Source organism: Artibeus jamaicensis, unplaced genomic scaffold (genome assembly GCF_021234435.1).
Source record: "Artibeus jamaicensis isolate MK-2021 breed Jamaican fruit bat unplaced genomic scaffold, CSHL_Jam_final scaffold_537, whole genome shotgun sequence".
Taxonomy (NCBI): Eukaryota; Metazoa; Chordata; class Mammalia; order Chiroptera; family Phyllostomidae; genus Artibeus; species Artibeus jamaicensis.
In genome coordinates this window covers 34,165,315-34,189,703 of record NW_026522047.1, presented here as the reverse complement: position 1 = coordinate 34,189,703, position 24,389 = coordinate 34,165,315, and the positions used below count along the sequence as shown (strand labels likewise).

Genomic DNA, 24,389 nt, shown 5'->3' with positions numbered 1-24,389 from the left:
ACAGCCTCATTACATTCTAGAGATGCAACTGGCGACTGGCTAGGGTCTTGCCAGTCCATCCCCGGTGACCTGACCCCCAACTTGCAGGGCCCTTCCTGTGAACTTCTAAACTCGAATTATCACAAGCTCTCCATTTTCCTACCTCCATCAACCTGAGGGTGGTAGCTCTTCTTGCAATCACTATCTCTGTTTCCCCAATCTTCCCCTTCTTGTTTTCTCAGATCTCCAATACATTCTGCCCACTGTGAGACCTACCTCTTACTGCAGCTATGCGAATCCAGACTTTTGCTACCTCCTCCAATGACCCATAACCCTTTCCATGGCCCCTTGACTGTCAAAGGTAAGGAGCCTGAGAATGACCTCGTGATACCACATCTTCACCAGCTGTGCAAATTCCACATCTTCTCTACAATTCTGAGAGAGGATAAGCATCTGATCCAGGGAGTAGGAACAGTTCCAGCTGGCAGAAAAAAAAACCCAAGAAACCACTGACTCTATCAACAGTTAAACAAAATAGGCAGAATTTTAATAATCCATCATAATTCCATGTGATATCAATTTAACAAATACCTTTCTAACAAACAGTTAGAAAGCACTGCTTGGTGATAATGGGTACATAAGAGAAACTTAAAACCTGGACCTGATGATGTGAATTCAGCAAACAAGTCCGAAAAGAGTTTTGGAACCACTGGTTAATAAAGTAATACAAAAATGAAGAAATTATATGTTTGGGCGAGGCTACAAATCCTACACCAGATACAAAGATTGTGCTGATCTTTATAGAGAAGTTAAGAGGAACAAAAATTTGAGCTAATGTGACTTTTGACTCCTGCTTTTTCAACTTCATCATTAAAAAACTTATATGCTATTACGTTGTGGCCAAGACTGCTAGTTCTCCAAATATCCTTTCTCTCCTTCTCGCTCTTTAATTAACCACCTCCTAACCACTGACTTTCAGCTTTGCACACAGCCACTCAGAATAAAGATACATTCTCAACTTCCCTCAGAATGACTATTTTTTGGCCAGTGGAATGAGACTGAAAGTGACATGTACAGAGGGAGGAAGCAAACACCCCCGTTTCCTTCCCACTGCGGAGTGTGGACAAGGTGTCGAAATCTCAGACCACACAAATGAGAGCAACTGTCTAGGAATAACAGAGTAACAATGGAGAAGGGGCGTGGATCCCTGATGATGCCATAGTCTGTAGGAGAAAAAAAAACCCTAACTTTTTAGATGTTTATTATAGAAGTGAAATTTATATTTTAATGATAGAAACCCCAAACATCTAGTTACCACCCCTTAACATTCACACAGAGCCAAAGAGCCCACTGATAATGGAACTATTGGCCTGCCCTTCCCGTGTTTCCCCAGGGAAAGCTGGGGTCGTGGTGAAAATCATCTGTGACCCAGCAGGTACCACACAAAGACTTCCAGAGGCATTGTGCACACACTGAAGGTGGCGTGGAAGCAGTCAAGACAGATGGTGTTAATTTTGTACACAGAAGTTCCTTTGAGCAAAGGAAGAATATCCATGATTACTGCAGGGAGTTTCCAGAAGAAAAGGTGGCACTTTCCCCGTAAACTTTATTAGACTCATATTTTAAGAAGCTTCACTTAATCCTGCCTATGCAGAAAAATGTATCCATGTAACATACAAGATACGGCTTTGGTGTTTTATGTGCCTGCAAAATGTTTATTTGGCTTGGCAGACATGTTTGGACATGAGTTTCCAGTACCCGAAATGCAATTTAAACACTGCATATCTGTCTATTTCTATATGAATATCAACCTAATAGCTACTCGAACCATCTGTCTCACCACCAAAGTCAAGGAACCACTTTGTGGTGATTCTCTGCGACAAGAGAAAAATTCTGAAGTGTCCTAAATTAAATTACAGCAGTCCAGAGAGTGAGAGAAAGAGACAAGATCTATGGACCAATTAACGACAGACTGATCACGTCCCCGGAAGTACTGGTGCCTTGAATCAACTTCAGGCAGCTCATCTAAAACAAGCGGTAGACCAACCACGGGATGCCACCATCCTACCTACGCATGAACCTGCAAAACTGACGCCTGCAACCGATCCAAAGCTGTAAATATTTCTTCCTAATGGACTGTGCTTCTTCTATCCTAGAACTGCTCCCGCTTCACCTTTTCCCACCCTCATGTGTAGTCAGTAGAAATTCTTTCAAAACTACTTACATCTGCCTTCCCAGAACATAGTGTATAAAAGAGTCCATAGACTCCAGGCAGGCAGACATGTTGCCTTCTTCATCTGGCCCTGCTGCTGCTGGTGGGCTACGCTGCGTGACCTTATTCAGGTTAGCATTTGGCTCAATAAAACTCTTCTTTCAGAAAAGCGTTTGGACTGTGAAAATTTTTGTTTAACACCTGTATAAAAGAAATTCCTAAATATAAAAGCATATTCAAGGGGGCAAGATGTAGGAGGCTGCCTAGCAGGGGCTGTTCTAAGAAACCTATTTTAACTGACCAGTAGGAACTTTCTATAATTGTGAAATACCATGTATGAGAATTTGCAACAGAACAGAAATCATTTTTGATGAATAATACAGCCAGATCAGAGACCTGTGTCCCACTGGAAAGCAATAGGGAGTGTGACTATTCATGTCAGTGTTTTGTTAATTGATTACATGAGTTGCTCAACTCTAAGGATTAAGAATGAACTGTAGGTCTCACTCTGGGGGGTCATGACCAAGAGACAATGGGTATTCGTCAACTGAACAAAAGCCACTAGAACTTGAACTGCTCTTCTCTAGGGTAGTAAGACCAGAGGCTAATCAGCAAGGGTCCAAGGGAGTAGTTAATATAGGGCCTGCCTTCAAGCAGCTTAGGGACCAACTGGGGAAGCAGCCAAGTGCTAAGGAGTATTATGGCTATTCATAATCATGCATCATAATGAGGAACCTTTCTGAGTCTGGAAATAATGGTGTGGTCTGAAGTTGTTAAAGAAAGCTTCAGAGAAGAGGAAACTTGGAAGGACATGGAAACGTGAGATTTAAGGGAGCTTGGTGATATGCCAAACAGGAACACAGAGTAATGGCCTCCAGGCAGAATTTGGCAAGCCCGGGCAGCCAGATGCCCGCCCTATCATCTATCCACATCTGTCCACAAAGCACAGCCAGTAACATCACCCAGGTCACTCCCTCACTTCCACTCAGCTCTTAGCAAACTCTTTTCTCGGGGCAACAGAATTCTTTTAAGTCTGAATCAGTGACCAGATTAGTTTGTGAAAGATGGGCTAAAATCTTAAAGTTTATTTTCCGTGGGACTATTCAGAGCTTTAACATACCAATATGCACTGTGAATCCTTGAGGGGTTGATACAGCACTCAACACTTCTCAACCTTATTGGCCCAAGAACCTTTTTTAAAGTAATTCCTGCTATGCATCTTGGTTCACAGAACACAGCTCAAGAAGTGCTATTGGGGTGACGAATCCTGGCTGAGAGAGGGGCTCTGAGGTCGGCCTAGGTTGGAACTCTGATTCCATTACCTACAAGGCCAAATGACCTCACGTGGCGGACCCTGGCCAACAGAGTCCACCTGTTGTGGCTGACGATGAGAATGAATGCACAGGCGACAACAATCCTGTGGAGAAAAAGTGAACGAACGACACAATTACTCCCTCAAGAGGGGAGCGCTCCGACCCTTGCCTAGACAGGCTTTTATTGTTTCCTGGGGTCTTACATCAGAGAAAGATTTATTATCTATCACATAGAATATTACTGTCTACATTCTAGGTACAATCAAGAAAATGAAAATAACATGCAGAGGGGAATGACAATGAGCTGATTAGCTCTGTCCTTGGGAGAACTCACACAGGCTTTGGAAATTACCTTGAAGACAGACAATACACATTTGTTGTTTTAGACCAGGGTGAGGGAGTTTTAGCAAGAGCAAGCCATACAATCTGTATGCATTTTCTAGGCCTGATTCCCACGGGAAAACTTGGTTTAAAGGTCTGGCTCCTGCCCACCACTTCGCTTCTGTAGGTTTTCCATACAGAGCTGAGTCACATTTGCCAGACTTAAACAAACCAGTCCCCTACAACCTCCGACAAGGCATTTAACTTTTCTAAGCTGCAAATTTCCTTATCTGTAAAATTGGCAGAAGATGAAATTGAGACTATAAATATGCCTCGTAGAAGGCACCATAAAAAGTCAATAGAAGTCCCTTCCTAGCATTTGATGCTTACCCATCAAATTTCAGACTAGAATTTGGCTCCCTTCATGGGTAGAAAGAAACAGTGCTGATCTGTTATATTATCCTATACATGTGTGTAAAATAATATGCAAACAAGATGTGTATGTGAATTTAAAGTAAGACTCGTGGACATAGAAAAGAAGTCACCTCATTGTGTAAACAGGTAGAGTCCAACCATGCAGTGACTAAAAGAAAAGGCGTAATTTTCATTTTTATTTTTTAAAATGTTTATAATATGGAGAAAAATATTTGAGAAAATACGAAGTAGTTGAGTTCAATAAGTAGAAAGAAAAATTCTTCACAAGAGTAGGAAAAAATGAATAAATAAAATTCACAGTGTGTTTACTGTGCAGCATAATTAACCCGTGGCAGTGACTTAGATATGTGGATACTTAGTCTCTAGGCAGTGATTCAAAAGCTTGGGAGTGTTCAGGAACCTGGTTAGGATAAGGAAGGCAAAGGATAAGGAAGAGATAGTGAAACAAGAAACAGCCAGGAAAAACTGCTCTTCCGGTGTAGCTCTCCCTTCACATCACTTCTGTTTTTCTCCACCTAAGTGTTGGCTTAGCCAGGAAGCACCCAAAATTAGTTCCAACAGCAACTTTTATAACCATCTTATAAAACTCAGAATCATACTGTGTGTTTTTTAAGAAGCAGGTGGAAAATTATTTTGCAAATGTGCTGTACACAACAATTTAAGATTTTTTTTCCTTAAACCACCCCAATGCTAAAATGGCCAGATATTAAAAGTTTACCAAACAGTATGTATTCTAGGAACAATATATAAATTAAAGTGTCTCTACGGTAAAATAAACAAGGCAATCCACAGAGTTTATGGGTAACTACATATACTTAATGACTACATATACTTAAATTTGGGCAAGTAACACGCCAAACAGATCATGATTATTAGCTTTAAATAAGATGGATAATAGCTGATTTTTAGTTTCTAATTTGCTTTCACTTTTTAATATTTTCTGCAATGAGCATACATTAAATTTAGAAAAACAATATATTTTTAAAGCAAATACACGACAGTGTTATCCTCTTACCTCCTTTTAGATTATTGGTGCAATAAAGAACATAACTTTTAAGGCAAATGCCTAAAAGTCCGGGAAAAAATATGCCACCCCTTTTTACTTATAATTCAAAATAATGAATGCATAACAAGTTTTCATGACTTAATTATTTTCTTTTTTTTAACCCTTCTTGAAATGCTGTACAAATTATCATGCTCACCCAAGAAGGGAAAACGACGTGTAAAACTGCAGGTGAAGGAGCCCGTCCCAGGAGCCCTGCCAGGCTGAGCCTGATGGAAGCACAGGGGCATCGCTAGGAAGTACATCTTGTGTCGACTTTGCGGGCAGGAAAAGGAGGCCTGGAGAAGTGAAGTCACCAGGTGAAGCTCCCTAAAGATATTAACAGTGTTTACACCAGGATTTTAGCCCGTGTCAGAGTCCACGTGTACTTGTACCCTGCAGTCATGTCAGCTTTTATTTTTAATCCACCAGGTTGTCCTTGGGGAGCCGCATATCACACTGCAAGAACATTAAACATCACGTAATTTCCTTGGGTTGTTTAGTGTTCATGCGGATTAATATTCAGAATTACCAACCCAGCTATTTTGAAAAAGAAGAAACATGTATGTGGTTTAGATACTCTCATCCTTCCTACTTCCCCGTACCCCCAACACAAATGGTTGGCCTAAACGATACCTTGTAATACAGCAACGCTCCGCCCTTTAGCGAGCACACCCTCTTCTTCCTACACTCAAGCCCTAGTAAAGAATACTACAGTCGACTTCAATGTACCTTCCCTAGGAATCTTTTTTATTAATTATGGCCTTATTTAGGTTTTTCAATTTCTCAATAAGACAGTGACCAAAAAAAGCCAACAAAAAAAACCCCACCACTAAAATATCAGATTATTCCAAAACCATGAGATCGCTGATCTCTTGAACTTCAACAGAGTGTATGTCTCTTACTTGACTAGCATATAATTTACATAACCACAGACATTATTAGCACTGACACAACAGCAGCAGAAGCAGGAGAAGGGTGGGCTCATAGCAACTTCCCCAGCGGTCTAGCTTCGACCTCTGCTACTTCCTGGTAACTAGCCCTCAGTGAAATCCTGAGTTTAGTATTCCGGAGCTGTAGCTTCTGTTACATATATAAAATATTTTAATTCATTACGCTGACTGGGACAGGAAGAATTTAAAGCAGCATCGCCAACTCATACAAATGTAGTACTTGTATTCATAGATGACCATGGAATTCACTCAGGAATTATAGTAATCCAAGTCCTAAATGATACTAGCTTTACCTCCTCAAAATTATTTTTTTCTCTTTTCTTTTTGCAACTTACTGATCTTCGCTCCTAGCAGCAGGTTAGGCATTTAATGACACTGTCCTTTCAAGATTCCAGGTGCCACTGGTGTACCAATCACCCCTTAAACATATTTAAATGAGGTCATGCCACACGCTGCTGCAGAGCAAATGAAGAGAATTCAATCAACCTAAGGCCTCTCTGGGCAGGAAGCTGATTTCCAAATGATAATAAGCAGATGGAAATGCAGAACAGTTCCCATGCCTTTTGCTTTACCACATCCCAGTTAAAGGACGACAGGTTTCGTTTTGTCATTTTATTTTCTTGGGTGTCAGTCATCTGCTACAAATATTTTGTTAGAAAATTTTAATTGAATTTATTGGGGTGACATTGGTTTATAAAATTATACAGATTTCAGGTGTACAATTCTATAACCCATCATCTGTTTACTGTGTTGCATGTTAAACACACCAAACCAATTTTCCTCCCATCACCATTTATGTTTTTAAATGTACATTTGTGATATCCTAAATGAAAATGGCTAGGAAGATCAGTACTGGCCCATGGATTCAGTACATCAAATAAGTAAATCAAATATATATCTAGGTGGAAGGCACTAGAAATAAATCAGAAACCTGACTTAATAAGGTCCTGTATCTTTTCTCATCAGTGTTACTCCTTTACTCTGAGGAGTGAACCAATGACAGTCACCTGATTAAGAGGTGGTGGAAACAGAGAGGAGATTAAAAGTTCCACTTTCAGAATTTTAACACTTCAAAGCAACAACACTTCTAAATCTGTTGCTCAGTTTTTAAAAAAAAAAGTTATCAGAAAAACTTTTTATTTAGTCATTTAAATTTGATTTGATTTTCATCATTGCATATATGAGGCAAAATTAATTTTAAGCTGTCTGTGCCAACCAAGGACAATCTGCAGTCCTCTGACAAAAGGAATCTCAGGCAAGGAAACCAAATCTTTCTTCCTTTCCTAGTCACTTCACAGGAAGCAACAGCTCCTTTAAAGCATTTTGTTTACAAAGTGAAGCATGTGGGAGGAGTTGTGGGGAGCGGACACACAGAAGTTACACAGAGAGCATCAAGTTTTTAAAAAGTTCATTATACCTACTCTTACAAACTAACTACTTTATTTCATCACAGAGTTATGGGTAGGACAGAGGACTGTGAAGCTCCAATTAACTGTACAGAAATGAATTGAAGTATATTCAGAAAATGCACCCTGTGTGTGTTAGAAAATTCTGAGTAAGCTGCTAGCCTCATCCTTCAAAAGCTACACGCTGTGTGTCCAAATAGCAGGCTTGGACGTCAGTTCACCCGGCTACATGACGGGCATTTTTAACCTTGAAGGAATCCTTCTCACATTTAGCACCCACTGGGACCCAAGGAAACTGACCATCCACTCCACAAATATCTCAGAATGGAATCCTCTGTCCAGAGGGAGAAAAAAAAAAGTTAAATAGATTGCAGTTATTTTCATGAAGTACTTAAGGCATAGAAGGAAAGGTATTGCAGTTCATTAGAAAACAAAAATACTGAAAAATTATCTATATATTATCCTTATAGTTGTTACCTTAAGTTTCTCATTTTCTACAGTATTAAAAACCTATTCCTTAATCGCCACAACAATTTCCTTTTAGCTACTTTCTGCATTTTATCAGCCCTTCCAAGTCATAAATCATCACACAAAACATTTTACTTTGAAACACAAGTACCTGATAGTATTTAAAATTAAAAGAAAAAAGTATGTGCAAATCAGAATACATGTTTCAAGCCATTCACTTAATCGCCAAAGTGACTTTTGTCAACATATAACGAAGATTCTAACATTTACTTTTCTCTTGGTGTTACCAGTTAATTGAGCAAGGGTCAAGGATGATAACTGCCTCTTAAGAAAGAAACATGATTGCACCACTGTGAAGCTATTAGACTGTCTGGCGGCGATTTTCTTCAATCTAGTCACCCATATAGGATGCTCAAACCAGACTGGCTGGCACTCTTCTTGTGGTAGTAATTTATGGAAAGTAAAATGAAGCCATATTCTTTCAAACATTCCTCAGATGTCAAAGAGGATGCTGGGAAAATAATCGCAGCAGACTGAGGTAGTATATGCATATTTTGACCTGTACTTTGGATGATAACAGTTCTTTCCTCGAGATCAGGAAATGGGAAAAAGTGTAGTACTTTGGGCCCTATTATCTTTGAAGTTTTGATAATTGCTCTTCAAAATTTCTTAACCACTGTGCTACATTTGTTTTAAAATGTGTGTCAGGTTTTAGAGTCTAAATGGTAACTAAGAAAGGAAGAGTAAGAGTTATCTTCATTTCACACAGAAGATATATTTCCATAAAATACCAAGCGATTTGGAAATCACCCTCTTTTAGCACAATTTTAGAAAGCAAGATTTTAGAAAACTATTTACTAAAAGTGTTTTTTCTCTTTACCACCCACTAGAACTTCTCTGGACTGTAAGCAAATTTATTTTAATTGACCACCATAGTAAAAACATTCTCCTCCAACCTGCTTTAACAAATACTGAACTTAGAATTTCCTCTGAGGACATCATGCAGAGAGCAACAGTTAATGAAACCGCATGCCTTTATTTCCAAACTCTACCAGTCTTTGCTTAAATGTTAAAATGTAATTATATATTTTAAGTGAACCAAATTTTCAATCTTGACAGTGATATTTCAGTTTAAAAATAAAACACCCCACCATAGGAGAAAAACCTACATATGTAAAGTAATAAGATTTCAGTCATTTCCAGACCATTACATTAAAAAGCACTTTATAGTCATTTATTCTGTACCATAATTGAGAGCTTATTTGCCAAAAAAATGTAATGGATTTTTTTATTCATTTTAAATCACCCTGGCAAGAGCTAGCAGACTTTTGAACAGTAGGTTTTAAACACTTTTTTTTTCAAAAGAAAAACCTGTAGTTGGTTAGAGCATCATTTCAATACTCCAAGGTTATAGGTTCAATCCCTGGTCAGGGCAGACACAAGGATTAACCTGACAGGTGTGGCTCAGTTGTTTGGATGTGGTCCCACAAAGTGAAAGGTCACCAGCTGGATTAACAGGACTCATGCCTGGGTTGCAGGTTCGGTCCCCAGGAGAGGCAACCAAGCGACGGATGTTTTTCTTCCACATCAATGTTCTGTTCCCTTTCTCTCTCCCTTCCCCTCTTTCTAAAAATAACAAAATCTTTAAAAAAAGGAGTTAACCAATGAATGCACATATAAGTAGAACAACAAATCAATGTTTCTCTTCCTCTTTCTCTCTCCAAAAAAAATCAAGAAAAAAAATTGTAGAACCTTGAAAACATTATAAAGACAACAAATACTGATAAGATGTGCATAGGACACCTTGCTATATTAAAGATTAAAAGACTAATTTTATGGGATTCATAAGAAAATAATGATCGGACTGTTTGATACAAATTTCCAGAAGAAATATTAAGGGAAGGTGTTGGATTTACATCATCTCCAAGTAAACATCATTATAAAATATACCTAATAAGCCAAGTACTTTAGAAAATGTCTAGGTTAGGTACATGGGGTGATATTGACAAAAGACTTCAGTATCATATATTGCATTGTAAGTTTTTGTTGGCAAATATTTTCCATCACAAATGCCTATTTTTATAGCAGCATTAAACAATCAAGCAAATTAAAATCTTTTTTTTAATTGTATTTTATTGATTATGCTATTATAGTTCTTCTGACTTTTCTCCCTTTGCCCCACAATCCTCACACCATTGTTCATGTCCATGGGTCATGCATGTAAGTTTTTTGGCTACTCTTTCCCATACTGTACTTTACATCCCCATGGCTGTTTTGTAAGCACCTATTTGTACTTCTTAATCCCCTCACCTCTTCACCTATTCCTCCACACCCTCCTCAAATCTAGCAACCATCAAAATGCTCTATATCCATGATTCTATTTGTTTTTCTCATTTGCCTAGTTTGTTTTTTTTAGATTCAATTGCTGATAGACTTGAATGTTTTGCTGTTTTATTGTTCATAGTTTTGATTTTTTTCTTAAATAAATCCAGTTAACATTTCATATAATAGTAGTTTGGTGATGACAAACTCCTTAATTTTTTCTTGTCTGGGAAGCTCTTTATCTGCCCTTCCATTCTAAGTGGTCTCTTTAGCTGGGTAGAGCAATCTTGGCTATCGGTCCCCGCTTTTCATGACTTTGAATATTTCTTGCTAATCCCTTCTAGCCTGCAAAGTTTCTTTTGAGAAATCAACTGACAGTCTGATGGGAACCTCTCTGTAGATAACTAACTTCTTTTGCTGCTCTTAAGAGTCTCATTTTATCTTTAACCTTTGCATTTTAACTATGATGTGTCTTAGAGTGAGCCTCTTTGCATCCATCTTGTTCGGGACTCTCTGTGCTTCCTGGCCTTGCATGTCTATTTCCTTCACCAAATTAGGGAAGAAGTTTTCTTTCATTATTTTTTCAAATAGATGTCCAATTCCTTGGTCTCTCTCCTCCATTTCTGGCCCCCCTATGATGCAAATGCTGGTTGTCCCAGAGGCTGCTTATATTACCCTCACTTTTTAAAAAATTCTTTTTTCTTCTTGTTATGATTAATTGTTCTTTGCTTCTTTATGTTTCTTATCATTGATTTGATTCTGGGCTTCGTTCACTCTACTGTTGTTTCCCGGTAAATTGCTCTTCATTTCAATTAGTGTGCCCTTAGTTTGTGACTGAATCTTTTTTTATGCTGCTGAGGTCCTCACTAAGTTCCTTGAGCATCCTTATAACCAGTGTTTTGAACTCTGCATCTGATAGATTGCTTACCTCCATTTTGTTTTGCTCTTTTTCTGGGGTTTTGACCTGTTCTTTCATTTGGGCTGTTTCTTATCTCCTCATTTTGGCAGCCTCCCTGTGTTTGTTTCTATGTATTAGGTAGAGCTGCTTTGACTCCGTGTCTTGGGAGTGTGGCCTAATATAGTGGATGTCCTATAGGATCCAGTGGCACGGCCTCCCTTATCACCCAAGCTGGATGCTCGAGGTAGAACCTTTGTGTGGGCTGAGTACACCCTCCTCTTATAGTTGCGCCTTGGTTGCTGATGGCAGCGAAGGGATTTTCCCAGGCCAGTCAGAAGCGAAGGTTGGCTGTGACTATTTACCATCAACCTCCGCCCTCCATGGAGGATCAGCTAGCTGTGCAGGAGCAGGATGGTGGTGTTCCAACATGGTCTGTAGTTGTCCACTGGGTGCACTGGCCTGGTCACTGGTGTTGCAGGCCAAGGTCAACTCCCACCTGTGTTTTGTCCAGGGCCACCTGGCCTGAGCTATAAAGCCATCTGAGATGGCTGCTACTTGTGCTGGGCTTGGAGTTTCCCAGGTGAAGCCAGGCTGAAAATCTAGGCTGGCTGCTGTGAGTGCTGGGCCTGGGACTCACAGAGGCCAGCTGTTACTTGTTTGATAGGATTTAGGAAGTTGTGAAGCATGAGCCAGACCAGCCATTCCTACTGAAAAGCAGCTTGGGTGGTCCCATAAGTTGGGTGGGATGGAGTCTCCGAGGATCTCCAGAGTGGGTTGAACTGTGTTAGCCAGGTTGATGGAGTCTCAGACATGGCACCAGCTTGCCAGCTCTGTGGGAGGAGGGTTTAGAACAGGAACAATGGCCTCTACTTGCCCTGATGCCAGACACTTCGGTTTCTCCCTGTTTACCACTGGTGCCTTTCGAGCTGCTACCCTGGTGCTGGAGCTGAGAGGGAGTGAGTCTGAGTGAGTCTGTGTGTGGGTTCTTTAAGAGGAACTGCTTAAGGCTCCAGCAGTTTCTTTCGGTGACTCAATCCCCGCTGGTTTTTGCAGAAGTTGTGGGGACTTACCTTCCTGGCACTGGAACCCTGGGCTGAGGGGTCTGGTGTGGAGCTAGGAGTCCTCGCTCCCAAGATATTCCTCCCAAATTTTTATCCACCACACGTGGGTGAGGGACCAGCCGGTTCTGCATCTGTACCACTCCTACCAGTCTGGATGGATGTGGTTTCTTTAATTCTGTAGTTGTCAGACTCCCATTCAACTCAATTTCTGATGGTTCTGAGTGATGACTGTTCTATATTTTAGCTGTAAGTTTGAAGCGGCTGTGTGAAGAGGTAAGCCATGTCTGCCTATATCACTGTCTTGACCAGACCTTCCAAAGAAAAATATCTTAATTGACTTAACCCCAATAAACTGTTCCTCAGTCATTTTGAAAGGTTTGTACAACTATTATACTATAAATCTAAATAGAAATATAACCTACATATCATGTTCCTCCCTTCCAGTTTTCTGTATCTGAATATCTTTGTCCAGATTATCTTTGACATATTCTGGCAAAATGAAATGTGTATGACTCACTTAAGTATACTGATCCTTTTGTTTTGTGCTAGAACCCTAGCACAAAAATAGTGAATTATTTTTCCATAATAGATGTTCATAAACTATAAATGAAATGTTTACTTCAAATTCCAACAGACTAGAATTATTTCAAGTGCAACAGTAAATGATGACAAGGAATGAATCTTCAGAGCACTTCAAACACCACGGCTCAGGATCTTCAGTTTTTATAACAGTACAATTGTATCTTATTGCTCTATTGTTTTCTACTTATCCCTTTTAAAGAATTTTTCAAAAAAAATTCTCACAGGAACCTAAAGATAGTGTGCTGATGTTACACTATTATTTCTTAGCAATTGTTCATCCTTAAAATTCTGTAAAATTGTTCAGAAGCATCTCATACTAAGATGCTTGAGAACCTAAGTCTACGGTTTCACTTTGATAGCAAAACTCAATGAGTCAGATTGAAACAAGGCTTCCAGCTGGAAAAGGGTTAGGCATTCACACAGTTGTGAAAGCAAGTTGTAAACCTTCCTCACATCAAAGAGAATACCTATCATGGTTTAAAAATTTTTTAATATTTGGTGTTTTTATTAAAAAGGACAACCAGGAGTCTAAGGATAATTACAGACCATTTAATAAACAGAAATGCTGGCATAGCCACCTTTTCTGTGACAAAAGTTTAGGCAGTTTCTCAGTTAATGTCTATTTAAGACACACTCTTTAATTAATTCCAAGTATTTTATAAAGTATACACATACTCGTGAATATATATTTTCACAGTAAGTACCTCCACAGTTAAGCACTAAACCATATTATGAAATATCTTACAAAGAACTACAAATGCTAAAATTATGTTTAAGCCAAATAATCATTAAGCATGTTAACTTTACTCTTGAAGAGAGTAGCAAACTTCTTGAGGCCCTGGTGTATTCTAAAACCCAGGGTCTCGATAAAAGATTAAAGATGAAAAAACTGATTAGGTCATCCATCTATTCTAGTCTCAAATAGAACTGCTCCCAATAGTATGTGATTTAATTTTAATTCATCCAGTTTAAAATATCCTTGGTAATAACCAATTCCAATTGCTTTGCTTGGAAGCCTATTAGCAAACGAGTCGGTATTGATGTAATTCTGCAGCTAATTGCACCTTCTAGGTTTGGGAAACCAGGGTGTTTTGCAGCAAGTCTATAAACCTAATTAGATAATGCAAAGTTAATTTTTTTCCTCAAGTTTCGCTGTACCAGTTCTTATACTCAGTGAACTCAATCAGGTCTCCCTGTTGACATGTGTTAAATATTTCTCAGAGAAAATGCTTAAAAATGCAAGGAAGACAGTGAGGCCCAGAAGAGGACTTATAATGGAGCAGACATGAGGACATTTCTCATTTTGAAATATTCAGGATTCTTAGCAACGGAAAGTTAGTTCTTTCCTCTCCAGAAAAGATTAAGCCCTGGGTAATTACAGCTTTGCTCGTCTCAGTGTTGCTTTCGGGATCACTGTTTGAACTAGACCTTGGTGGCAGACCTCATTCGTTAGCTCACATCACTATAGGGCTGAGCACATTGCTCTTCTCGTTTTTCTTTTCCAACTTCAAATATTAAAGTGTTGTTCTAATCACAGCTTTACAAGTTACTGGGTTTCAGACTAAAAGAATACAAAAATGCCTACTGTGTATTATAAGCATATTTTAATATAATGCCTACATGGCATATACTATATATTATCTATTATCACAACTACATGATTACGAGTCAACTTAAAATACACAGAGTGGGGCAAAAGTAGGTTTACAGTTGTGAGTATGAAAAACAAAGAGTTTATTCTTATATTATTATTTATTGTACTATTTTCCATACAATCGACTGTAAATCCACTTTCACCCCACCCTCTGTAACATAAGTATTTACTCACACACACAGAGCGGTGGGTGTGGGGAGGTGAAGGCAGGAAAGCTATAACCCCAAGTGGGTTACGTTCCTCTTCAATAATTACTGTTCCCTAATAAAACCCTTCCTTCACCATTTGAACTTCTTTTTCACGTGACCCAGTTTTCCTAGGTCCTCTTATTCCCTGAGATGCCAATGAAGATGCTACTGAGGGCCTTCTCAGGTACCATTGCTTAGTTTGGCAGGCAGGTAAACTTGCTTCCACAGGCACTTGCTGCATCTGAATTCTAATCAGATCTCACTCAAACACTGCAGTATCTGAAAGTGCTGATGGTCCCACCTTTAAATACCTTTTGCCCATGTTTCTTAGGGGGCGATACTCTCTACTGCACTTCGCTTCTGCCTGTGCCTTCTTCCATCTCTCCCTTCCCAGCACCTAAAGTAAGTCACTTTCCATGTTTCTTTTTTCCTGCCCCTGTATCTCTCCTCCATCTACATGCAAATTTTTTTGGTTTTGCAGCCTGCAAATCTATACATTTTCGACACCAGTGCTTCTCAAAGGGTGATCCCAGGACCACTAGCATCAGCATCACCCAGGAGCGAGTTAGATTTGCAAACTATCTGCCCCACCCAGGCCAGATGAATTGGAAAATCTGGGTTTGCGGCTGAGTAATCTGTGTCTTAACACATTCTCTAGGTGATTCTGATGACTGCTGAAGTTGAGACTCACTGCTTCAGACAGTTCTGGTGATTCTGACAGCAGCCTTCCCTTCCTACTCCATCCAGTAGGGTTCCTCCTCCCATCAGCTACACTGGGTAGTTCTACTTTTACACTCTCTCTCTGCCCATTCATTTTCTTGGTCCCTCTCCTAGGTTACTTAGGTCTCATCATCTCCTACAGACACTGCTCCCCTCACTACAATTTAGCCTGCACTGGATTCCAGATCATTCCTTGCTCCCTGGTTCTGTCCATTCACAGTGTTCAGATTCTATTATCCTTTCTAGGATCCTCTCCTCCACTCCCCTTTCCAATCTTCCAGCCTTGCAGTCCCGAGGACTGGCTTCAGTCTTTCATGCTTTTGCACGTAGCACTTTCTTCCTTCCCACCCGCCCTCAGACGAGCTCTCTGAGAGCACCGAGCCCTGCAGACTAGATGCTGCTTGCTCCATGATCCCGCAGGACCCAGTCGACTTCGTTAATATAGTTTTTGTCTCTTTATGTGCGCAACTGCTATGTGTGCATCTGGCCCACAAACCTGTGGCCAAAAGAACTTACTATCCAATTTGTTTATCTAATTTGTCATCCAACCCAAAGCCCTGCCTACACCTGCAAGCTCATCAAGTACTGTATTCCCTCCAAACTCAGGGTTCTCATCACTTTAGCCTTCTATCTGTTCCTCAAACATGACAGCCCCCGTTACAAACTCAGGGGCTTCTCACTTCGTGTTCCCTCTGCCTGAGCCACTCCTTCTCAGCACTGCACTGCAGGCTTATTCTCTTTAGGCCTCACTTTCCTTGACCTTCCCTGAGTGGTGCCTGCTGCCTCCTTCTCTTTCACATTATCCTGCATTGTCTTCAAGTGATTGTTGCTATTTGAAATGACCTCTCTATTGTTTCTATGTCTCCCTTTCAATGTAGTCCATGGGGTCTCATCTGTGTTGTTAAAAACCATAGGGTAGGGTCAGAGAGCAAAGCTCTGGAGTCAAAAAACATCTGAGACGACCCCTGGCTCTACCACTTCCTAAGTAAAGGACTTTGGGCAAAGACTCTACCTCTCTGTAACTCAATGGCCTCATCTATAAAGTGAGCAGTGTATCAGATTTGCATTAGGGGGTTACTGTTACAATTAAACAACATAATACATGTAGAACAGTCACTTCTTTCATAGCCTCAAGCTATGTTCATTGTATTCTAGAAATTTTAAATTCTCTACCACGTGGCAAAAGTAGGTTTACAGCTGTATGTGAGTTTATTCATTTATCATTATTGATTATTGTATTATTTTCCATACAATGACTGTAAATCTACTTTTGCCCCACCCTGTATTTAACTCTTTTTTCCTTCTTTCAGATTATACACACATTCTTCAAGAATGAAAATCAGCAAAATATAAACAAAGAAACGATCTTGGTTAAAATTGAAGATTACAATCTTTTTCCTACATTCAATAGCCATTCAAATCTTTTTATAACTCTGAAGTTAGAATTTACAAATACTCTGTTTACAAATGGCCTAAGTCAGAATTCTGATTTTATTCATGATGCATTATTTTCTCTCTCCGTTTCCAATTTACTATTAAATGATCTCATGCAGCTTATATTGAACCCAAATTGTTGCCCACACCTTATCTCCCATTCCACCCGGCTAGCCTAATCACAAAATAGTTACCACCCAAACTCGACTGTCCAACAGTTTTCATTCTTTCTTTGCCAGTTATTGTGTTCTCCCTGAGTGGATTTTCTAAATCACCAACTGGTTTGCCCGTCAATGTGCCATATCCTCGTGGTAGCTCTCACAGTATTTCCTTATACAGCCAGGATTGAGGAACAGGAAAAGGAACACAGGCCACATCACTATTGCATCTTTTTCTTCAACTGGGATGTAATCCCTTGAGAGCAGGGACTTTTACTGCAACAGAGTCTTACTGGAGGGAAAGGGGGAGCGGTGTGGTGGTTAACAGGTCTGTGCTTCATTTTTCAATCACCAGGTGGAAAAGAACTTCCACGGAATGGACAGACACAGCAATCTCAGGAATGTTTGCATTTTCAGGCATCCTGACCTATGAGAGTCCTGATTGAATGGTTCATCACCTTGGAGATGAGAGGGATACTCCATGAGCAGGAAACATGAATCCTGCTTCCAAACAGCTCAGTTTAGTGGTTTACAGGCATCTTTAAGAAACACAAAAGCTTTGAGTCTTAACTCAGAAGAATATATGTATATATAAAAGTCTTCATTAGGGGAGGGGTGGGGGAAAAGGCAGAAAACTGTACTTGAACAACAATAAAAAATGATGTTAAAAAAAGTCTGCATTAACTTCAGGGGGCTACAAATCTTGAATTTATTATACTTGGTAAGGGGGAGTTTTTTGTTTGTTTGGTGGCTTTTTTTGGTTTGTTTGGGTTTTTTTTTATTTGTTTGTTTTATTATGGGGTTAAGGGAGGACAGCAAAATAGAACAAGAACCAATCCCAGCCATTTTGCCTGGAGAACTGAGGCAAAAGTGACCACTTCAGACTTCAGACACTATATTCTTTTGCTAAGTGATAGCTCCATCCATAATAGTATAAATGGCACTTCCATTTGAAATAAAATCTCATGGTCAAGGGCAGAGTTTTTCAGGTTGCAACCAATCATTACTGAATTAAAATGGCTTTAATAGGGTGGAACTTGACTGTGGCAGGGTAATCATACACACCCTTGTTTAAGTAAGTGATGCTCCTTTCGACCCATCTTAGCTTGCCTGTCACGTAAAACTCCTCTGCTTAGGAATGATTCCGGAGTCAGTCCTACCATGTATGCTCTGGACCTAAGGGCTGCAATGGTTCGACTACAGTAGCGACAATGCAGAATCATCCGCTTGCATGCGGCTTCACACCAGAACTGAATCTGCAGGAACAGAACCACTAAAGATCTTTCAACATTTCCATCGCAAACCTTTATTTTCAGAGGCTTGTGATGTAACTTTGAACGCTCACTTATGGATAAATCTGGGATACATGGTCTGGGAGATACTATAATGTAGTTAATGAAAGAAACTTTTTGTACTTTGCAAGTGCTAAGCAGATGTTCTTAATAAATGCTGACCTTAAAATATCCAGAGGACGGAGCCTTAAAAAATAAACTTTCTCATAACCATAAAATATGACATAAGAATGTGTGAAATTTGTCTTCAGAGCTTTCAGTAATATAACAGGCAATCTATCATCCTAAGCCTCCTGAGACTTTCTTCTCCTTCACTCCCACATTCAATCACCTAGACCTGTTGACTTTGCATCTTTAAACTCTCGAATCAATTTACTTTTCTCACTTCCACTGTCACCCTGCCAATCCAAGCAACATCCCGTCCCGCCTGAACTATTATTACAACATCCAGCAGGACTCCTACTATCTGTTCTTGCTCCAAACCGATTCATACTTTCTCTAGGCAGCCAGAGCAATCATTTCAAGACACAAAGCTCATCACGTCTCTCTGCTCCTTAAAAATCCTTTAATGGCTTCTCCACTGCTCAGAGACCTCATCCTGAGGATGGTGTACAAGACCCGCACTTAGCTTTGCGTCCTCACTCAACCTCCCCTCTCACTTTCCACATTCTAAGTATGTTGATCTTCCAGGGCCTCCGTTCACCATGCTATCTCCACCTCGGGACCTTCTCACAACCCAAAACTCACTCTTTAGTGACCTTTAATGACCAAGCTCCTCCATTTTCTTAGCACTCTCCCCTGCCATGGTTTTTCTTCACAGCATGCAGCCCAGTTTTTACTGATTTGTAAGGTCTTGATTAGTGTCTCCCTGCCACCCCCCACCCCGACTAGACTGCTAGATCCTTAAGGTTAGGGGCAAAGAGGTTTCTTCAACAACTAGCACTGATACACAGTAGGCACTCAAAAATGTCTGGTGACTATAAAAATTGTACACAGCAGAGTACAACCTGAAGAGTAAAATCATTTTGTGCACCATTCATCTCAGTGAAACAGAAAGAGGCCCAGAGATAGAAGGAAGAAATGAAACATGTTTTTCTTGTCTTGACCATGAATAATGCATTTTGCAATAGTGACTGGACCAATCTACTGCAAGGAAGTAATCCAGGTAAAAAAAGGACCAGGCTGCAACAGACTTTAGTGTTGAGAACAATGAAAGCACAATAAAAGTGGCACAGGGTGGAACCATGAGTATACGTTTGCCAGAAGAGAGGCAGAACCTGTATTTGATAAACTGGATTTTCTATCCCATCTCAGGCCATTTATAGGAATCCAAAAAAAGTCCGTATGTGGATCAGCATTAAAGGAGAGGCAGGTGTCTCACAGAGGGTGGAGGACCTGCAATCATAATCAAAGGAAAAGAACCGGAGGGGTAAGGGAAACTGGGGAGTCAGAATCTCAGTACTGGTCAGAATGTTCCAGAAAGAAGATACTTTTCTACTCTTTTATCTCAGGAACTCTTAGTTTAGTTTTCATTAATGGGAGGCAATAGTTCTTTTATTTAAGCTCTTATGACTTACAATCTATATTCTATACCTTAGTTACTGCTGCCTGCGAAGTTGATAAAAGGGTTTGGCTCTTCTGATCTGTAAGCATCCTTTTCAATATTAATTATGTTTAAAAGTCTTACAGCTAGCTTGTCTTTGGCAAATGAAATTACATTGGATCCACTGACCAAGTTTATGAAGTAGAGCCTTGAACTGCTTAATGATGAATGAGGATAACTTCTGAGAAATGTTTCCATATTAGATTTCATCACTGTGCAAATATCACAGAGTGCACTCACACAAACTAGGTGGTACAGCCTATCGCACACCTCGGCTGTATGGGATAACCTGTTGCCCCTAGCCTACAGGCCCGCTCAGCATGTTACTGTACAAAACAACAGGAGATTAAATCAAGCCCAAGAGAAAATGATGTGATCAAGAGACGTGGTAAACAGGAGATGGATCCTGCTGCTGCCAGCATAACACCACCTAATGTTTTAGGGCACATTTTTTAAATAAGTCAAAATAGTACACTGTAAAATAATGATAAACAGTGTAGTACAGTAGTACAGAAACCAGTAGTACAGCTGTTTATTATCAAGTATTATGTACTGTATAGAATTTTATGTGCTATACTTTCATCTGACCAGCAGTGCAGGTTTGTTTACTCTGGGACCAAAATCACAGGAGTAATGTGGTGTGCTGTGAGGTTACCATGGCTGCCACGTCACTAGGTGACGGGCTCCATTATAATTTTGCAGGATCACTGTCCTACCTGGGGTCGGTGGTTGACTGCAATGCCATTATGCAGATGAGTGTAATTTGGACCAAAAATCAAGCTATCACCACCTCCCTACAGTTATTAAATAGGCACTATGGCTCAGTACTTACATATCAGCACAAATAAAATGTATTCAAGAGTTGGGTATTGGTGCTGATGCTCCACCACTGCTTTAGAAGACTTGCCATCTGAACATAGTTTTGACAGTTCTTCTCAATTTCTCTCTCAGAAAATGGGGTTTGAACATTTGTAAAAAGCCATTTTCCCACACAAAACAAACTCTCAACTAATTGTAATATTCAATATTTCTTGGTCAATAAATCATTTTTAAAGTAAAATCATAAAAAGGTCACCACCACTCCATGAGAGCTGAGAGGCTTAAAACCACAAACATGTCGAAAAGCAAACGTTGGTACTTTTTAATTAACTTGAACCTAGATGACTTCAATGGGAATCCACCCCCCAGATATTAAAAAATATTCCACTGCTGTAAAGACTTTAATACTAAAATGTAAGACTAAATCCAACGATCATACTGGCAGGAACTGATAAGGAAATTTCTTCCTGGGATTCCCATTCAAGAAAGGAAGTCTTCTCACTCAACTCCCTAAAGCTAACTTTCCAGAAGGAAAGTTAATCAAGATCACTCAGATGCAGTGCAGAAAATATCTGAGAAAGGCACTTCACAACTGAGCACAACTCTTCCAATGGCCCCTGGCCACTCGGTGGCCCTGCACTTCTCACGCCCTCCCTCACCCCCAAGGGCAGCGGGCCCAGGGGACGACCCCTTGGTCCCGAATTAGGAGGGAGGGGTGTGCAGTACATTTAAGGAGGTGCAGGTCAGGCTACTGGGACAGGCGGCACGCGGCCAACCTGCTGTGACCCAGCACAGTCACCACGAAGCCACAGTACCCGCGACCCCTTGTCGGGGCGGCTCCGGGTTAACCAATGTTCCGATTCCGAGAAGCCTGGCTAAACCCTTGAAAGCCAGAGTGTCGAGGCTAACACTCGCTCCTCGTGCAACAGACAAATGCGTCCCAGCGGAGCCGCGGGGAGCTCGGCGCCCCTCAGCGTCGGGCAGAGAGAGCAGGCAGCCGGCGCCGGCACAAGTTAGTTTTCGGGCCGAGCAGCCCCGCTGCAGCCCGGGAAGAAGAACCGGCTCACATCCCCGGGACAGGACGTAGCTCGCTGAACTAGGGCATCCCCAGGAGGGGTGGGGACTGGACCGGAGAGCCAGCCGGGGACGCCCTTCTGCCCGCCCCCCTCCCCGTCCCCAACGCATCAACCGCCCTCCCGCCGCCGGGAAACGAAAGGAAGGGCTAGTCCAGGGCGAGGCCTCGGCCGAACGCCGCACCCCGTCTACCGGCCACCGGAGTGGAGGGGGAGGCGGCGCCGACCGTAGGAGTCGGAGGCGGGGCACCATCTCCCTCCCACTGCCCAGCGGGCCGCAGGCTGGGGGAAACCCCGGGCTGCGGGCAACCTCGGACGGGCGGCGGCAGAAGGAAAGGCTGGACCCAGGGGCCTGGTCCGGACCTGTAGTGATGGCAGCGGCGACACATCTCGTCTCCTTTAGGCCTGCCCGTGCCACAGGCCGCAGCCTGGACCAACCCCGCGTCCCCCGGCCGTGACTGCAGCGGTCCCAGCCGGGTGGAGACCCGGGCTGGGCGGCCGCGCCCCCCGCCCGCCCCCAGGGACCCCGCTCTCTTCCCGCTCCGCCCAGCAGTCCCGGCGTGGAGCCAGCAGCCCGAGCGGCATCCGCAGCGCCGGGAGCAGCGGCGGAGCCCGGGGCGGGGAAGCGCGGGAGGAAGGGGCGGCGAGGGGGCGGGCCCGCGGCGGGCAGCCGGGACGGAGTGCGTGGGGCTCGGCGCCCCCGGTCCGCCCGCGCTGCGCCAGCACCACCTGCGGAGCTGCAGCGCCAACGCCGCGCCCGACCCCGCCGCCGCTCCCGGCTCCCGCCACTCGCGCGCGCAAACAAAACAAGTTGCTGGTCGCCGCCGCCGGAGGGGGCGGGCGGGTTACTCACCCTCATCCTGCTCTGCGGGCTCGGGTCGTCCAGCCTCGGGGACAGGGAAGACCAGAGGACCACTAGCCCCAGGAAGCTCCCCACCACCAGCAAACTGCGTAAGATGAATCCAATCTTCAGCCTCATCTTCCTCCGGCGGTTAGAGACACACAGCCGGGCGCAGCCGCCGCCACAGCTCTCCCCTCCCTCCTTCCCCCTCCTCCGGCTCTCCTCCTCCTTCCCCCACCCCTGCCGCTCAGGCTGCCGCCCTCTCCGCTGCCTGCCCTTTCCAGCTCTCGATCCGGAACTCCCCTCAGCTCTACCTTCCCCCGGGCCCTTCCGTCCCCCCCTTCCCTGCGGCCCCGCGCCTCGGACCGCGCTCCGCAGCCGCTTTACTCCCCCTCCTCCGGCGGCCTCCGCAGAGATCCAACCGACCCGTGCGTCTCGCTCTTCTAATCTTCCTTCTGTCTACCTGCCCTGGTGCAGATCCGCAGTCCCCTTCTTCTCTCTCTCACTGTGCACACGTATCTGCTTCGCAAGCCTCCGTTACCTTGTAACTAACTTAATACTTTCTCCAGGTCTGGTCCTCAGCTTTAGCCTTTGCCCACAGCTCAGCTCTTAAAGCTTCCAGATTGCCAAACTTTTATTGTAATTCTGGGCCATAACTCTGTCCTTAACGCCCGCGTCCTGCAGGATCCCCCAGCCTGCCGCCCCCCTCCCGCGGTCCGGGAGCTGCTAGGACTGCCCCTCTCTCTCCTACACCCTCTCCCCCAGCCTCCCGCCGCTCCGCTTGCAGGAAGCAAACCAGGAAGTCGGGGCTACCGCTGCTGCTGCTGCAGCAGCTCCACGTGGCTGATTTATAGCTGGAAGGATTTTTTTTTCCTTATTGATTGTTCTTGCTTTTTCACACGGCTCTTTAAGGAGGTGAATTTGTAACCAAAAGGCCCGAGTGGGATGTGCAAATATCACTGAAAAGGAGGAGCTCACTTGGAATGCTCTTTCTCTTGAGCTGATGACAAGAAAGCCAATATTTTGGCAATAAGCAATATCAACCTTGTTAATGGGCTTGTAAGTTTCTGTTCTGAGGACCTGCTTTTGCCACTTGATGGAGGTTCCTTGATTCCTGTTTTTCAAACCCTTTCTCTGCCTGAGACATCAGTTACAAAGGAAAGGATATTGACAAATGCTTAGCCAAATGCCGCACCCCAAAGAAATAACTCGTTCCCGAATCTCCCAATACAGATGTCTTTACTGTATGGCCAAGTGTATGTAATTACGTTGTTAGTGTGATATAACCTAAACTGCCTAATTTAAGTTAAACAGAATGTTTAATATCTTAAGCTTCAGGATGGTGAAAGTTGATCCTTTTTTCTAACATCTCATATTTGCAAGTACTTTAAAACAAGTAAATAATTTAACTTCTTTCAATGAAATAGATATTTTTTCCCTTTTTGTTGAATTTACTGGGGTGGCACTGGTTAACAAAATTACACAGGTTTCAGGTACAAAATTCCACAACCCATCATCTGTACACTGTATTGTGTGTTCACCACTCCAATCTCCATCCACCATTTATTCTCCCCAGACCCTCCTCCACCTCCCCCATCACTTCACTGTTGTTCAT

General features: G+C 42.4%; 1 protein-coding gene and 2 long non-coding RNA genes across 8 annotated transcripts in view; 2 read left to right on the top strand and 1 right to left on the bottom strand.

The window, feature by feature from the left end:
- LOC119057559 (uncharacterized) overlaps window positions 1-17,890 on the top strand; it is a 59,508-nt gene extending 41,618 nt beyond the window's left edge. For 2 of the 5 annotated variants that reach the window (XR_008390291.1, XR_008390290.1), the window contains one exon: window positions 17,502-17,890. This is a non-coding gene — a long non-coding RNA (uncharacterized LOC119057559). Of the gene's footprint in view, window positions 1-221; window positions 761-1,898; window positions 2,305-17,501 lie in introns of those variants that run through there. The other 3 variants (XR_005084112.2, XR_008390289.1, XR_005084113.2) reach the window with 2 other exon arrangements.
- The window catches only part of GALNT7 (polypeptide N-acetylgalactosaminyltransferase 7), a 121,736-nt gene extending 98,745 nt beyond the window's left edge, over window positions 1-22,991 (bottom strand). Inside the window, exon 1 of one of the 2 annotated variants that reach the window (XM_053658491.1) lies at window positions 22,787-22,991. In XM_053658491.1, coding sequence (XP_053514466.1) covers window positions 22,787-22,912 — 126 coding nt within the window. In that variant the 5' untranslated portion in view covers window positions 22,913-22,991. The remainder of the gene's footprint in view (window positions 1-22,786) is intronic. The other variant, XM_053658490.1, reaches the window with a different exon arrangement.
- LOC128626360 (uncharacterized) overlaps window positions 22,814-24,389 on the top strand; it is a 30,665-nt gene continuing 29,089 nt past the window's right edge. Inside the window, exon 1 of the long non-coding RNA XR_008390293.1 lies at window positions 22,814-22,884. This is a non-coding gene — a long non-coding RNA (uncharacterized LOC128626360). The remainder of the gene's footprint in view (window positions 22,885-24,389) is intronic.